This window comes from Chionomys nivalis, chromosome 10, assembly GCF_950005125.1.
Source record: "Chionomys nivalis chromosome 10, mChiNiv1.1, whole genome shotgun sequence".
Lineage (NCBI taxonomy): Eukaryota > Metazoa > Chordata > Mammalia > Rodentia > Cricetidae > Chionomys > Chionomys nivalis.
In genome coordinates, this window is record NC_080095.1 from 68,752,057 (window position 1) to 68,769,260 (window position 17,204).

At 41.0% G+C, this 17,204-nt stretch overlaps 1 protein-coding gene across 2 annotated transcripts; it reads left to right on the forward strand.

Moving 5' to 3' along the window:
* The first annotated feature begins 254 nt into the window (after positions 1 to 254).
* LOC130883094 (ubiquitin-like) lies at positions 255 to 657 on the forward strand. 2 transcript variants are annotated; one of them, XM_057783298.1, is made up of 2 exons: positions 255 to 382; positions 470 to 657. In XM_057783298.1, exons 1-2 carry the CDS (start codon positions 280 to 282, stop codon positions 655 to 657), a joined length of 291 nt encoding a protein of 96 aa, XP_057639281.1. In that variant the 5' UTR covers positions 255 to 279. The 2 variants fall into 2 exon arrangements, with proteins under 2 accessions (XP_057639281.1, XP_057639280.1); XM_057783297.1 differs by having other exon boundaries at positions 255 to 657.
* Positions 658 to 17,204: the final 16,547 nt, after the last annotated feature.

Sequence of the window (17,204 nt, forward strand, 5' to 3'; positions counted from 1 at the left end):
TAAGCTGTTGCATTTCCCTAAAACCACCAAAAAGTATCTTGCCCTTTGATCTTCCTTTCCATATCTTCCTTTGCCCTTTATCTTCCACGGAGGAAGAGATTTCGTCATGATCCAAAGGCCACATAGTAGAGCTGGGATTCCCATCGAGGTTTGTTGGTTCCAAAGTCCATGGAATGCTGTATAAACAGTAGCAGCATATGAAGCAATATTCAATTAAAAAAAAAAACCCTTTCAAGTTTTTTTTTCAACGCGGCGACCGAGTGGGTTGCAGACGCCAACATGCAGATCTTTGTGAAGACCCTGACGGGCAAGACCATCACACTTGAGGTCGAGCCCAGTGACACCATCGAGAATGTCAAGGCCAAGATCCAAGACAAGGAAGGCATCCCACCTGACCTGCAGAGGCTGCTATTTGCCGGCAAGCAACTGGAGGATGGCCGGACCCTGTCGGACTACAACATCCAGAAAGAGTCCACTTTGTACCTGGTGCTTTGTCTGCGTGGTGGCATCATCGAGCCGTCCCTTCGTCAGCTTGCCCAGAAGTACAACTGTGACAAGATGATCTGCCGCAAGTCACCCCTGCACCCCCGTGCAGTCAACTGCCGCAAGAAGTGCGGCCACATCAACAACCAGTGCCCCAAGAAGAAGGTCAAATAAAGCTGGGGCCATAACTGGTCCATGACCTTGGGACCAAATAAAGTCCCCTTCCATCGACTGAAAAAAAAAACACCTTTCAAATCGTCTCCTTAATTTCAGTCATTAGTCATTCCAGCAGGTTGAAATGGGGAAGACTAAAAATAGTTGAAAACTTTTCTTCACTGTTCTTTTAGACCACTGAGTTTTGTAGAGATGAGTCATGAACCATGTTGGCAGGTTTTAGTCACTGGCACAAGGGGGTTGATTCTTAGTGGGATGATTTTTAGAAGGGTAGAATATATATTCATATTTTTTCTGTTTACTAATGTTTTAAAACACATGTGTCTATGATGTAATTCTCAAATTAGTTCTAAAAACATAATACTGATAATATTATAGCATACTCTTGGAGGTGACTCTCTCTTCCAGGTTTCTGCTAGATGCAAAGAATATCATTCCATTATGTGGAGTGCCTAAGGTCATGTATGACTATGGCATTTTCAATGACCTCTAACCCTATTTTTTTTTGTGTGTGTGTGTAACTGTGTGACTTAAGAAAGTTATTTTATTCTCACACAGGAATTGTGGTTGTTTGTAAACCTACTTACTCTCTAGCAGATCTGGAAGTCTCTAGGGGAAATCTTATTTACTTATGAGTCAGCATAGACCCTATTAGACTCTTTACACTCTTTGTTTTGAATATTGCACTCAGACATCTTGGGCTAGGGCTATCCCTCTTCAAGCTACTACCTTTCAGCTCTTGTTTCTCTCTGCCCTGGGCACCTATTCCCCTAGATCAAGGCTTCCTCCTGGATTGCCTAACTACTCACATTGAGTCCCATGAGGCCCTAGTAAACCAGAAGAAGTCTTGACTGAAGTAAGATGGCAGTATTTTTCTTCTCAAGAAGAGCAGAAGCTCACTGTGATGTCATTTCACTTTTTAAGAGGGTGACTGAATGTCTGACATAGCTCTGAGCTACTTTCATTATTAGGGCTTCTTCTGAGTTCTCTAGAATGGATGAGCTACAGAAGGTTTGTTTAGTGACCAGAATGAGACGCTTGACTGTTGCTTCATCATTGAGCTACGTTCATTCTAGGATGACATCTTTCCTCCCAGGACATTGAAATAATGGTTTTGTTGGACTATTCCACTACTTTTCTAAATAAGCTTGAATCATAGCATCCAAGACTACTTAGTAAGTCAAGAGAAAGTTATCATAGAGTAGAATATGTGATCGGCTCCCCGAGATCTTGTCCAGCTTATGAGCCCTGGGTAAACTCAACTCAAACATGAGTGCAAACATGTCCAGAGCTTTCTGAACCTTGTACTATGACAGTAAATGTATAAAACGCTTCCACATATGCAAACAAGCATATTTTGCCACTGTATTAAATATTAATTTCTGATAATACGAAATGGTTTTTATTAAAAACATAGGTGCTTATTTGCTGGTCAAAGGAGAATTTTGGTTGTATGTGGCTTAGGTGGGTCTTGCCATTTGCCACCTGTGGTGAATGGATAGGAAGACATTTCAGTGTCAGTCAGGAGCCTTGTAGCCTATTAATAAAAAATTACTCATGAATCATGTAGCTAATCCAAAGGTATGTACTGGAAAAGATCATCTCTACAAAAGAATCATTGGAATTCTTTATTTAGCATTTGGAGACTGAGAGAGTTTCAGATTAATGATAAAAATTAGAAGACAATAAAATATAAAAAAATCAAGATAGGATGGTTTCCTTCACACTTTTTGTACAAGCACATAGATCTAGAAATAAACATCAAAGTTAACTCTGAAGTCACTGCTTTGCAGAACTAAAGAGTTGTTGCAGCTTTTAAAAATCAGAACAAAAAGCAAATAGGAAACTTTGAAATTAAATTCCAACATTTCCAAACAAGTGCTGCCTGGGAGATCATGTGAAGCATCCAAGGCCTAAATTGAATGTATGTTGGCAAGAGCATCTTCACATCTCTCTAAATAACTAGCTAATACAGTCAGGATTTTACACCTCATTGAGGCCTGGCACTTCTTTGCAACATGTTCCAGTCAATTGTCAACTAAAGAGAATGCAGAATTTCAATCCTTTCGGGGAAGAGCGGTTGCAGATTTTTCCGTTTCCCGGAGCATGTTGCATCGCAAAGATGGAATTCTCCAGGGGCTGCCAGGTCTTCTGTCAGGTGTGATCAAACCCATCAACATTTTTAGTAGAAATCAGAAGGAGCACAAAAACGAAGATGAAGGAGAGAGAGAAGCATGCCCCCTTCAACAGCTGTGACTGAGCATCTTTGCTCCACCGAATAAAGTTTTATTGTGTAGATCATATGAGACATCCTAAATTATTTTCTGTGTCACTGAGAAGATTAGATTATGTTGTTCAATAAAGGGTTCAAGGCTGTGCTGAAACTGAGAATACAGAAGAGAGAATGAGAAACATGGACAACAGCAAACATCTGTAGACTTCTACAAGGGGACATGGATGGAGACAGATGTGTTGTTTTCTGCATGTTGTGGGCAGCTATGCTTATTCTATCATATCTTAAATCCTTCAGTGATCTATGTGGTAAATATTATTTCATTTTACAGGTGAAGAAATTGAGGAATTTCTATTAGATTGGGTCACACAAGGACTGACATTAGAAGATTTAGGTGACTGTGTCCCATTCCAGCAGGAAGGCTTTAAGGATTATTCAGAAGAGATGGGATTTGTCTAGGTGCCAAAGGGCGGATGAATATGCAATGAAGAAAAAGTCCATTTCATAGAGAAGAAGTGGTGAGGGCCTTGGGACTGTAGCTGCTGGATTTGTGTTTGGGACACACATGACTACTTTGTGTTGGGACCAATGGCTTCTTTGTAAATTGAAGGCCTGGCAAAAGTGGGGGAACCATCAGAAAGTGTCTGATGCAAATCCTGTGGCATAAATGCATGAGCACACATTTATTTACATACCTTTATTGAAGGGTGAAAACACAACTTTCTTTCTTTCTTTCTTTCTTTCTTTCTTTCTTTCTTTTCTTCCTTTCTTTTCCCCTCATTTTTGGCATTTTTGAGTCCCCCCCCCCGATGGAGTTTCTCTTTGTAGCTTTGGAGCCTGTCCTGGAGCTTACTCTGTAGACCAGGCTGGCCTCGAACTCACAGAGATCTACCTGCCTCTGTCTCACAAGTGCTGGGATTAAAGGTGTGTGCGACCTCGGCTCTGTTTATTTGTTTTGAGACCAGGTCTTGCTATGCAGCCTTGGCTGGCCTGGAACTCAGAGATCCTCCTGCCTCTGCCTCCCAGTGCTGGAACTAAGGGCGTGTTCCATCACACCTGACCAAATAAAGTTCTTAAAGTGTGATTCTGCAACGGGCATTTCTGAGTCAAATGAAACCCTTTTCAGTCTGGACTGGAAGTAAACACATTAGCTTGGTGTGTTTGAAGTGGAACAAAATCAAGAGAGGAGAACAGTCTAGATGGAATGTCCTTTGGGATGTCTAGGACTTACCTCCTCAAATTATTCCACTCTTCAACCGTTTACACTTGGGCATCATCTCTTATTGACGTCTTGAAATTAAGCATATAACAGTTTCTGCAGAAGCAATTTTCCTTCTATAATCACATTTTTACCAGTTTTCATATTTAATTAAATCACACAATTGTAAGAACAAGTTAAACTGACATAAATAAGCTCGGGCAAGGATACACCTAATTGGTAGGAAAAAACAAAACAAAACAAAACAAAACAAAACAAAAACAAACAAAAAAACAAAGCCCACAACATACAGAATGACTTGTTAGTCTGGAGTGTTTAATCATCCAGGCTTCCGAAGGCCGTGTTTTCTAGAAGGGATAGAGATCATTGACCTCATGAGTCCATTAAGCAGAAGCACGTTAAGAGAATTGCTGTTTCCTTAGGTAAAACAAAAAAGACAGAAAGTCTGTTTGGGTCTGCTCTTATGAAGCCTTGAATGCCAATCTAAGTAGTTTACCACCAGTGGATCTTGCCATCCCTACACTCCTGAGATCTCTGTGCTCACAGCTGTGTGTAAGGATGACACATGTTTTTAGTGTTGAGAGAGTTGGTGGAGAACATGGAAGAAGGAAGGTCACACCAAGTGTGAAAACTGAGGAGTAGACCAGATGTCTTGGATGCAGGATGAAAAGGATGCCAGGTGTGGCCGAAACATTTGAAGTTCTTATCTCATAAGCAGGGAATGAGGAGGAATTCGCCAGCTGGGCATGACATGCAACCCTGAGAAACATTCACAGCCTCTTTATGTCTTTGAAGACTTGGCTTTTGTGCAATCAGGTCGTTGCCGTGGCTTCTGTTAACAAGGGCTTCTACAATGACTGCATTCGGCCAGACGTTTCCTGTTGCTTCCAATATGTGTGCTACGTCATTGACCCCAAGACTTTTGTTGCATTGCTTGTATATTGGCATCTGAAGTCAGTAAGCAGTTTATAATACCAATGCCTCGATGGCATAGTTAATGTTAATCAATTGCACGCTCCCTCACTGGTTAGAGAACATTATGCTTATACTCAACAGCGGCTTCTGTTCTCTACCAGCCCACCACGCTGGGGCAATTCTCCGCCGCCTTTTCTTCTACACACCTTGTCCTGCCTTATACAGCACTCTGCAGTTCTTGTAAGTACTTGATGTTTGTTCATTCCAGTCAGACTTGTGGTAGCACATCACTGCTTCAACCTTCTGGAAAGAATGTCACGTGGGACTATGCTTGCCATTCTCTGCCCTCTCACTGCCTTCCCAGTCTCTCCTGGGCTGCTCATTCCTGGACCTTAACTTAGACGGACTCAGGACACACTTTGCTTTCACATGAGGGACTAGGTAGGCATAAGCCCCTCAAACTTGAGAACAAAAAAGTATTACATGAAAACTAAGAAACCAAAATACTCTGAGTTCACATAGGCATTCAAAATTTCTTTAGGAGACTCCAGGAAATGAACTCAGATGTAATGATGTAAGAGAGAATTAACTCAGTTGACGATACTTTAAAAATTAATGTCTATTGTTAACTAGCTTTATGACGTCCAATAAATCTTTGAAGGGGCAACTTAAGTTTTCTTACTAAATTTTCTTTAAAAATTTTTATTTTATTACTCTTCTCTCTTAAATTGCATACTGACCACAGTTTTCCCTTCCTCCACTCCTCCCATTCCCTACCTTCATTTATGTCCCTCAGACCCATTCCTTCTCTGTTTCCCTTCAGAAAAGGGCAGGCTTCCCAGGGATATTGACTGAACAAGGCATACTGTTATAATAAGACTAGGCACAAACCCTCATATTAATGCTGGGCGAGGCAATCCAGTAGGAGGAAAAGGGTCCCAAGAGGCAGAGCCAATCCCCAATCCCCAATCCCCGCTCTCAGTTAGGAGTCCCACTAGAGCACCAAGCTACACAACCATAAATGTACATGCAGAGGACCCCGCTCACACCCATGCAGACTCTGTGATTGCCACTCAGTCTCTGGGAGCCCCTATCAACTCTGCTTAGTTGATTCTGTGGACTGTGTTCTCTAGGTATACTTGGCCCTGCTCCTACAATTTTCCCTCTCCCTCTTCTTTGGAGTTCCCCAGGCTCTGCCTAATGCTTGGATGTGGATCTCTGCATCTGCTCTTATCACTTGCTGGATGAAGCCTCTCTGATGACTATTGGGCTAGACACAGGTCTTAGGATAGCAAAATATCATTAGAAATCATTTCATTGACCTTCCTTCCTTCCTTCCTTCCTTCCTTCCTTCCTTCCTTCCTTCCTTCCTTCCTTCCTTCCCTCCCTCCCTCCCTCCTTCCTTCCCTTCTTCCTTCCTTCCTTCCTTCCTTCCTTCCTTCCTTCCTTCCTTCCTTCCTTCCTTCCTTCCTTCCTTCCTTCCTTCCTTCCTTCCTTCCCTCCTTCTTCACCACCATTCTAGCCCTAGGGATAGGCTGCTGTGCCTGGCTTTCAAGTGCATGCTGGAGATCTTGACGCAGGCCTCCATGATTGCTCAGCTTGCACTTTGCCTACAGAGCCAGCTCCAACTCGAGCTCAAAGGTTTTCTGATGAATACAGTACATATAATTATCTACCCACTTAAGATTTTCAACCAAAGTATAGGAAAGAATTTTAACTGAGGAATTAATGATTATTGAAAATTAGTTTGGATCTGTTTTATTGAGATAAGTTATTAACAGAAATGTGGAAAACAAGTTTTAATGGAAGGATGTGTAGCTTTCTGGAATGAAAGGTGTAGGGTGGGGATCTACATGAGGCCAGAAGGAACAGATGCCAGTGGGTGCAATTGGCTCTTTTTGTCTTTTACCAGAACAGGATTAAAACCCTGGGAAAACTAAAGCACACTGACAACAAACAGGCTTCCTAGATAAAACTCTGCCCTTGGAGGGGTAAAAGTTAGAGTCCTTGCTGCTTTGCTAGAAAAAGGGTGGTAAGGTATATGCACCAAAGTAAACTACTAAGTGTCCTGTGGGCCACAGCGTGCCACCGCATTAAAGGTAAAAGGGGGGTGTGTGCTTTTATTTTATTAAAGACTGAATAACGCTAAGAAAGCGAACAATGCCAAATGGTGGTTATTGGTATGGAGAGATGGTTTATCAGTAAACAATTAATAATAGTTTGCTGTTTCTCAAACTTTGCTGCAGCCTGAAATTATATAGAGAATTTAAAAACCAGAATGAATTGGCCTCTACTCACAGATGTTTTAATTTGATTGACATGTTGTTGATCTGTGCACACTCTTTAAAACACACAGATATCTTGCATTGCCAGCAAAAGAAAGAATCACACACTTTTTTTTATCATCACGAGAACCCCACGGGTCACTGTCTACCCAGAAAAATTTCTGCTGTGGGGCCACAAGCTCTGTGTAGCTCTAAGAAGCTTGGATGGGGGTACGTTTTTGCCCATGGGGTCACAAGGCGTGGGTAAAAAGGAGACTATTCTGAGAACAGAGCACTTTGAGAAGCTATGCTCAAGGATCTAATCATAATGAAGAAAAAGAATTTCCTCACTGCACCTAAGTTTGGACTTCACTGAGAGCTCTTTAGTTTGTTTAAATTAGTTTTGTATGAAATATACATTCATATTCAAATGTCAGTTGAAAATACATTAAAACATAATTTTTGGTGATTCAGTCTCCTGAATTACTTCAGTTGTGAGCAATAATCAGAGGTCTATTTTCTGAAAGGAAACACTTCAGACTGGTGATCATTGCAATCTCTGCTCCAGGTGGATACGTATTATATCTTTGTTGTCTTTAATTTCAGTGATTCTCTGAAGTAAAACTTGTTGTAATACTGCCTTTTATAATGGCCCCTTGGCTGTCTCCGTGCTAAGGGAGAGAGATAGTAATTTCAAGATGTATTTCCTACCTGACTCTGCTTTTGTGACTCTATCGATCTCAACATTATCTGAACTCTTTCCCCCTGGTTTTGGGATATCAGATGAGCAGGGGTTATTTTACTATCTCTTGAAGAACAACATCGATGAACTATTTTCGTCCAGTGCACCGCAAATTGTTTTGTCCGCGGTAGATTTCCACCCAGAGAAGGCAGACTCTGATTACTGGTTATTAAGCTTTTTTTTTCTTGCCATATGTTTGAATGGAAACGTGGCAGATTTTCCTTTGGGTCTCAACAACGTGTTTTCTCCAATTGCAATGAAACTAGTTGGCGGAAATGCCGTAATAACAGTGGCGGTGGCAGGCTGCTGCTGCTGCAGGATAAAACAGAGAAGTGGGCATTTTGCAATCAGGGCAACCTTGGGGTAAAGCTTCGAACCAGAGATGGCATTTGCTGTCAACCCAGTCCTAGGTGACGGCGAAGAACCTTTGCTTTTGTGGAGTCTCTGCAGACAGGACAGTAGTCTCGTTTCTCTTGATGCCTACCAGAATCGCCCCAGAATGAAACAGAAAAACATCAGCATAGCACTCACATCGGATGATGTTTGTGTGGGAGGGAAACGTCTCCTTTTTTCCAGTTCAGTAACATTCCTAACCATGTGGGGTGATATTTAATGGGGTTGGTTCCCAGCCCAGAAATGCATAAAAATGCATTAGCCACAATCTGTGTTGATACTGTTCTCTTTGCTCATTCTGTTGCAGACACAGATGTATTCTAAAGAGATTGCCTTGCTAGGAGAACCAATCCTAGTGGCTTCATTACCCTGCCTAAGGCTCCAGAGTGGAGAGTTTTGATTGTGCATGTTGTAATTGTTTTATTCCACAGTCCCAAAGCCAAATGTGTTTATCTAAAATTAATGAGGGACTGTGTGATAAAACTATACTTATAATCAAAGACTCTGAGTCATGGATACCAAGCTAGCAGACGAAAATATATGTTGGTTATTTGACTATATGTCCAAAATTGTAGATAAAGCAATTTTCAAATCAGTATTTTAGATTAAACACACACACACACACACACACACACACGCTCACGCGCAAACACATACATAGTTTTCCTCTAAACAATTTATATAGTTTTTATTGTGACAACATATACATACCACATTTACTATTTTAGTCACTTTACATATTCAGTTTATGTCACTGAGTATTAACACACTCTCACCATGCTCCCTTTATTACTGTAGATCTTTACAACCATCTCATTTTCTCAAGCTAAAACTTTATTAAATAATAACTCCCCATTTCCACATCCCTATAAGCATTATTTTAAATTTTGTAATTTTGGCTACTTTAGGTCCCTCATGTAAGGAGAATCATATAAATTTGTCTTTCTGCCTTGTCTTTCCTTTTTAAGCAACTGTTTTCCTTAAATCCTGAACTCATCACAAGTTAGAGCAGAAGATTAGTGATGCCGAACCTACTTTCATGGAAAAGAGAGCTACTAACTAGAGAGTTGAGATTGCTCTGCTAGTTTCTGTTAAAATGCGTTTACTCCATTTAGATATAAATTGCCAACTGTACCTATGTGGTGTTTTGCATAAGAATGGCCCTCTCAAGTTTATATATTTGGATGCTTAGTCACCAGGGAGTGGAACTCTGAAAGAGTTAGAAGAATTAGGAGGTAAATGGCCTTGTTGAAGCCAGTGCATCACTGGGGCTGGGCTTTGAGGTTTCAAAAGCCCATACCAGGCTGAGCCTCTTTCTCTCTGTCTGTCTGTCTATCTGTCTGTCTGTCTGTCTCTGTCTCTCTCTGTCTCTCTCTGCCTCTGTCTCTGTCTCTCTCTTTCTTTCTCTTTCTGTCTGTGGATAAGGGCGTAGAACTCAGTTATTGCTTCAGTACCTGCCAGCATGCTGCCATGGTCTCTGCAGGGTTGATAATGTACTAAACCTCTGAAACAGTTAAATACTTTCTATTATAAGAGTTGCCTTGGTTGTGGCATCTCTTCCCATCACTAGAACACTGTCTAAGACAACCTACATTAATTTTAATGACATTAAGTTTCAGAAAATGTTTAACATCTCTCATCTGTCATTTTTCTACTGACCCTAGTTTTAGCTGCCGCTAAATGAATTGCCAATAATAGGGCTGAAATATCATGAAATAAATAAAATCTTTAAACGATGACCTTTGATTTCCCTCTACATTTATTACTCTTACACATCTACGTTAGACATTAAGGATTTTGGTAGCAGGACATGGTGGTACACATCTGAATGTGAGCATCATGCAGGAAGAGGTAGGAGGATCTCAAGTTTGAGGTTAGCCTGATCAGACAAACAAACAACAAAGTCCAAGGAATTAGCCATCATAATACCTCTGTGGAAGAGGGGAGTAGTGAGCGAATTGACATTCTGAGATCAGTAATGTAGTAATGGCACCATAGAATCTATAAAATTTTGTCTCAAGTTGACATTTCTTGGCAGATGGGTAGCATCTACTGGGGTATGAATTTCTATTTACTTTGTGATCCTGATTTGCTCTTGAGCAGGGGCCATGTCTGTGTTCTTTGTGTCATTCTAAAGTCCCTCTCAATTCCATACAAGTCTTGATGGATGGGTCATTGGGACACTCGTCAGCCAGCAGGGGACAGCTGAACCCTGTCAGCCAGGAGTGAAGACAGGCTAACTAGTGGTAAGAATGTAAGTGATAGAGTCTTTCTCAGTCTTCCATATCATAGAAATCAGCCAGTAAGATGCTATTTTTCACTTCTCTGACAGCTGAACTCCCCATACAGCAACTCCAAATATTTAACACTGGGGCATCATTTGTAGCAGGTTGTGGGAGTTGGTGTTACTGCAAAGGAAACAATTATCTCTATTAATTGTTAGATTAGAGATTTATTATAGTCAATTTGACAAGGTAAAGCTTTTTAAGCCCTAAGAAATTAAGTACACACATATCTCTATTTTCAGGACACATTTTGTTTGATTTATTTTTGTTGTCATGGTATTGGTTTGGTTTTATGAGATGAGATGGGATCCCGTGTAGTTCAAGCCAGCCTCAAACTCACGACATAGAAGATGAGCTTGAATGGCTGATTCTTCTACTTCTACTTCCCAAGTGCTGGGATGACACACATGTGCCACCATGCTCAGCACTAGGAGACTTCTTTCTACCTAGGATATCTGACTACTGGTACTTAGCAATCCCTTCTCTATGAAGTACAGTTCTCATTAAAACAAAAAAACAAAACAAAACAAAAAACTCTACTTGATTTACTTATATAATTTTCTAGACATTCTTATCAGCACACAGTAATCAGAAATAAGCATGTATTTTGTATACATATAAAAATGCCCACATTTAATAATATCAAGTAGAGGAGTATCAGTGAGATCTGGTTGTAAGGAATTGCTATACACATAGAATGAGAAGGTTTTTTCATCCTCCAGTCCTGGGGGAACGAACGGCTTTGCCTTCCTCTAGCCATCACGTAGGAGTGGAGCCAGCAGATGATGCTGAGCTCACCCATAGGTCATCAAGAAATTAGCCTAGTGGGTGAATGAATCTGTGCACAGAACCTTTCGATTCTGCCTGTTTCCCTCCCATTACTCACGGCTGTGTCATCAGCCCCAACCCTGTGGATCCCTCCATCTCCTGTTTCATAATTACTTTCTTCAAAGTGCGCTTGCCTAGTGATTACACCCTCACTTAGTCATCATAATTTTTATATAATGTACATATTGTTTGTAATGTGTCATTTTCCTTTATATTGTTACATTGTAAACATGCTGTGTTAAAATATGTTAAGTTGGTTTAAACAAGTTTCCTTTTTAGATGCCTTTAATTTAGCTCACATTGGTCTAAATTCATGAAGAACCATATATTAAACACTCTTGAATAGCTTCTATGAAAGGAAACTTAATTTATGATGTTTAGTATTATACATTATACAGTTTCTTTATTTTTCATTCAGTTCATCATGCTGTGAAAATTCATGAATATTTAACTATTAAATGAAATGCAAAATTTTCATTATCATTTTATTGAAAACTTGACATCTTAAAATACCATACATACCATTAGTATTCTAATGCATTGTCACCTTATTGAAAAATGCTGCTAAAAAACAATACAGCCATTCAGAAAAAAAAATTTTTGTCCGCCCAAGGCTATTAACTATAGTTCTACACATACATTAGTGACAAATAAGCAAGGCAGCCAATGCTCACAAAAGATGTCACTAAAATGCTAGGAAACAACGGTAACCATGGAAACCCACTCACACTGCAATCTGAACATCTTTTGTCAGTGTGTGACTAGAAATGAGATGCTTAAAATCATTAGACTATCAAAAAATCCGAACATCTCTCCATTGAAATTTACATATTTAAATATTTTGAAACCTGCAAAAACTTCAACATGATACTTCTATAAAATATTGTTTCAGATCCTAGCCCTCAACTATCAGTTTAGATATAACAACAAAAATTATACATGAAGACTTACAATTTCTCTCCCTCTTTCTTTAGGCTCCATGCATTGTCTGAGGAGCCTAAACAAACACCCCAGAGAACAGAGGTTAGCAGTGAGGGCTGTCTACCTTCCTGCTCTAATCGCTACAATGGTGCCATGCCTCACCTTTCCTTTCTCTCTAGAACAATCACTGGCTTAAATTGTACCTGTTCCAGCAAGACAAGTTTGCAGGTTTCATAAGCCTTCATGACAGTAAGTACAAAATTGTCTTAGATAATGAGATATTTAAATAAAGGATTTGACAAACCAGTGTAGGAGAGCGAGAGTTCGGATGAATGCAGCACAGCCCTTGCAACCGTGGATATGGAGCTGAATTTTTCTTCCTTGTCTTCATCTACTCAGAAACCCCTGAAAGGTCTAGTTATTTAGCTGAGTGCTCTGCATTTAAGGGGCAGTGGAAGTCATTTTTCTTGAAACATCCATTTGAAACTAAAGGTTAAGAAACTCCTCGAACAGGCAGGATGATTGAGACTTTAATGTTTTTAAATTGCAGGAATTTAGAAACTCCCTTCGTTCCCAAAGCCTTCATCCTAAAACATGTCTGCCGTGCCCGTCATGTGCCAGGCACCACCCTAGGCACACTGGGCGACCAGAGCAACGCTCACCGACTGGGGATCTCACTTCTTAGTAGGGGATGGACAAGGGGCGATAGAACAGCGCGTTTGAGGTCGGTGTGGTTGCAGTCCCAGAACACCAACCACCAGCCAGCCATTGTTCTAGGCTTTGGTACCTCGGTAACACAGAGCACGGGCACCCCTGGAGCTTTCATCCTGGAGGAAGTGGGAAGAAGGATTCAGCAAATACATGGGTATATAGAGTGCTTCAATTTTGAGCCTACATGGCTAGGGAGGAAAGGGAGAGCAGCCGTCAGCCATATTGTCAGTAATCATTATGAGGCCGATAAGGAGGTTCCACGGAGCAATTCTCAAGGTTTGATGATGTCTCAAAAATCAGAGTTCAGTTGTTTATCTATTAGTTCTCATCGTATTTTCTCTTGAGTTACAAATACCCTTTTCTTTAGAAAATGAAACTATTACCCTTCATGAATGGTTAATTTCAGTTTTCCATTGGCAAACCCCAATGCTATTCTTCATAAAATTCAGTGAAAAGTCCTTATCAAAAAATACATATGTACTGTGTGAATGCACGTGTCTGGATGTATGTATGGGGAAATGCGTGCATTCCTCTCTTTTTGAGTACGATTTGCACTACTATCAGCTTGCTTCGTGCCGGCAATCTTCTGAAAGTGTTGTCTGCTTTTTCGTGGGAACCTCAGAAGCACTTGCTGTGACTAGGCATCAGGACGGACTCTGTCAGGTGAGAAAACTGAGAACAAGAGAAGTGTAGAAAGAGATACATTGCCAGCAGGTGGTACTGCTGGGCCGTGGTCATGAATCCCTGACTTCAAAGCCTGTGTCTGCTCTTCCTCCAGCTATCATGTACTCCAAAGAGAGCTCTCCCAGGGTGGCTTAGACTCTCCAGGTAGATGGCTGCTTTCTACTCAGGAGGCTTCAATTCTTTTTCACAAAGCTACAAGAACAAAGAACCCCAAAGTCCTTGATGTCCCTCTGCAGCTGGGCATTTGGTGATGGGTTGGGATGGGGTTAAAGACAGAGTAAAGACAGAGCTCATCGCTGGGGCAGTGGTGGCACACACCTTTAAATCCAGCACTTGGGAGGCAGAGGCAGTCAGATCTCTGTGAGTTTGAGGCCAGCCTGGTCTACAAAAGCTAGTTCCAGGACAGGCTCCAAAGCTACAGAGAAACCTTGTGTAGAAGAAAAAAAAAAAACACAAAGACAGAGGTCCTCGCAGTTGCTTAATAATTATCTCTGCTTTATCTTTAGGCTCTTAAAGTAGTAAGGGACCATGAGGTTATCTAATTCTTTCATTTTATTGATGAGTAAATAGGGAGTAAACTTTGGCGTGAAGTTTAATTAGCTGGTTAGCAGCAGAGTCAGGTTTGAATCCACAAGCTTGTACTCTTGAACAAACTTCTCTCTCTCTCTTTCATTTGAGAAACTGTGTGTGTGTGTGTGCACGTGCGCGTGCACGAGTGCGTGCATACCTACACATGTGCAAGCAGGGATATGCAGATAACTGCACAGCTCTCATGATACATATGCACTCTCTGATGTACACCGAGACTTCTCTGTGCTTTCAGTTCAATTTCTGGCATAAATTTGACTACTAGGTTACCAGCATTGTTTTTCATCTGACTTCTTCTGTGATTATTTAAACTGTCAACTGTAATGCCACACACCACCTTGATTCATGGGAGGCACAGGAGGAAGAAAGAACAGCAGAAATGACTTGGCATGCCACTCATTAGAGTCTCTCTTTCTCCTGCTTTTCAGATTCATTTGACGGTATGGGCTCACTGGTGTTTAGAATCTATTATGCATAAACACAAGCATGCATTATGCATATTTATAGAATAGACAGCCACTAAGAAGGCCTGCACATGTAATTCCTTTTTCCCTTGAAGTATAATGTGCTATGTAGTAGCTACTATGCCTTTTCAGATAATAAGGAAGACACTGTTACTGAGTATGAAAAAGTTCTTTATCAAGTGAGCAAAATAACGAAAATTCAACAAATAGAAGCAGGAACTTATTCTTTGCTTTGCTCGTCTTTGAGTGGGCTTGGATTCCATTCCTCAATCACCGGTGTGGTATCAAATCAAAGTTGTAAGTGGTTTTTGTCCACGCTGCAACCCAATAGCCCGTTGTTTGCTTTTCTTCCAGCACCCCGCTGCACACTGCCTCTACCTGAGGACAGGAAGCACTATTAATCATTCTTCTGCCCTTTATTGAACCCAACTCTTCTCAGTGTTTCAGCCTTCCAGGGCATGGGGAAACCTGCTTAGGCAGACCACCCAAGACTCCACAGAAAAGTGGTCAGCCTGAATGCAGGTGGTTGGTCTCCTGCTCAAGTTTCTGTTTAGACCATTAATTTTGCTCTGATGGGCACTTAAGAGTATTAACTCCTTCATCCCCAAGCCTTCCAGGCATTAGAGAGGCTTCCAAGTGGTCCATATTCTCAGGCTGTATTGGAGCATCCTGCCGATAAGTAGATCTGGCTGTTATGAGAGAGAATCATTCTGGGAAGGCACAGGCCAGGGCCTGAGTCAGAGCCACACAATTCAGCGGGAACCTCTTTGACGAGTGAGAATGGCTTTGAATAATGGGACTAGAGATCCAGATGTATTTAGGGGCCTTCAGGAAAACTATGACATCACAGGGTTTTCTGCCTCTGTTTTCCAATAATCTAAAATTTATCATTAAAACTATATTTCCTTTGCTTAAGATTTTGCAACCTTAGGAGAGAAAACATATTAAGTCCCTAGACTTAAGCACATCTTTGAAGAAGAAATCTGGGTGGACTCATGCTAAGATTTGACAGGAGGGCAAACTCAAGGAGATAATGGAACCAAGAGATACTGGTTTGCTAGGAACACTTCCCATTTTTAGTAAAGGCTATCATAACTCAGAGAGAGTAGCAGAGGGAGGCAGGATGCAGGAATGGTGAGGAATGGGATTTGGAGTCCAGGGGTTGGAGAGCAAGAGGCTGATAAAGCACAATTTTGATATGTGTTCGATGAAAACACCAGGCAGAAAGGAGCTGGTGGCTCTGGCGGCTCAGACGCTGAGGGAGGAAGTTCGATGTCATTCTGTAACGTTCTGGTTTGGCAGTTCAGGCAGAAACCAATATTTCTGTTTGCAGATGGTTGAGTTTCTTTAACTAGCTCCCCATCTCCAGTAACACTTTCAATAGTGTGCACGATGTGTGCAGATTAGTAAATGCTGAATTGAATTAAAATACAGACAATGGTAAGCTATTCACTGTCTGTCTAGTCTCAGGATCTTGGTCATCTAAACAATGTTGAGTGGGTTCCACCTCATGGAGTGGGCCTGAGGTCAAATCAGACATTGGTTGGTTGCTCCCACAAGCTTTGTGCCTCCATTACACTTGTATATCTTGCAGGCAGGACATCATTGTAGACCAAGAACTTTGTGGCTGGGGTTGGTATTTGTTTCTCTTTTGGTAGCAGACTGAGTATCTTCCTGTGCCAAAGGTGCTAGAATGTAGGTGTGTGGGGTCTATGTAGCACACATTTGACTTCTCCATGTTCAATGTGTTGTATGGGTTCTGTCTTCAGTAATGGGCCCTTGTCATCAGTTTGTAGAGAGCAACAGATAGTCTTGGCACCAGCCTTGGTTATTTGGAGATTCCCATGAAACCCCTTTGGCCAACAATTCAATTAGATGTTACCCAGTTCTGGGACTGGTTGTTGCATTTGGTGACAATAAATAAGCAGTTGGGACTCTGTCTTCCTATTATTCCGTGACAGATACACACACACACATACATATACATGCATATACATGTATGTGAATGTGTATTTGTATATATATTAAGCTTCTATTGTATTAAGTTTTATACTACTCCTCAAATGGGCCTTAATTTTATCCATATCTCCCTGTACTCCCTCATTCTTCTCTTCCCTCTGACCCTCCTGTTGCAGCTTTCCCTTCATCTATTCTTAACTAGTCTATTTCCCTTTCCTGGGGAGAGCTCTCTGATCCCTACTAGTTCCTTACCTATACTTATATACTCTCTCTCTCTCTCTCTCTCTATATATATATATATATATATACATATACATATATATGTATGTATGTATATGTAT

Bases quoted from the DNA above. Each gene is read 5' to 3' on its own strand.
- LOC130883094 (XM_057783297.1), top strand. From the start codon at position 280: ATGCAGATCTTTGTGAAGACCCTGACGGGCAAGACCATCACACTTGAG.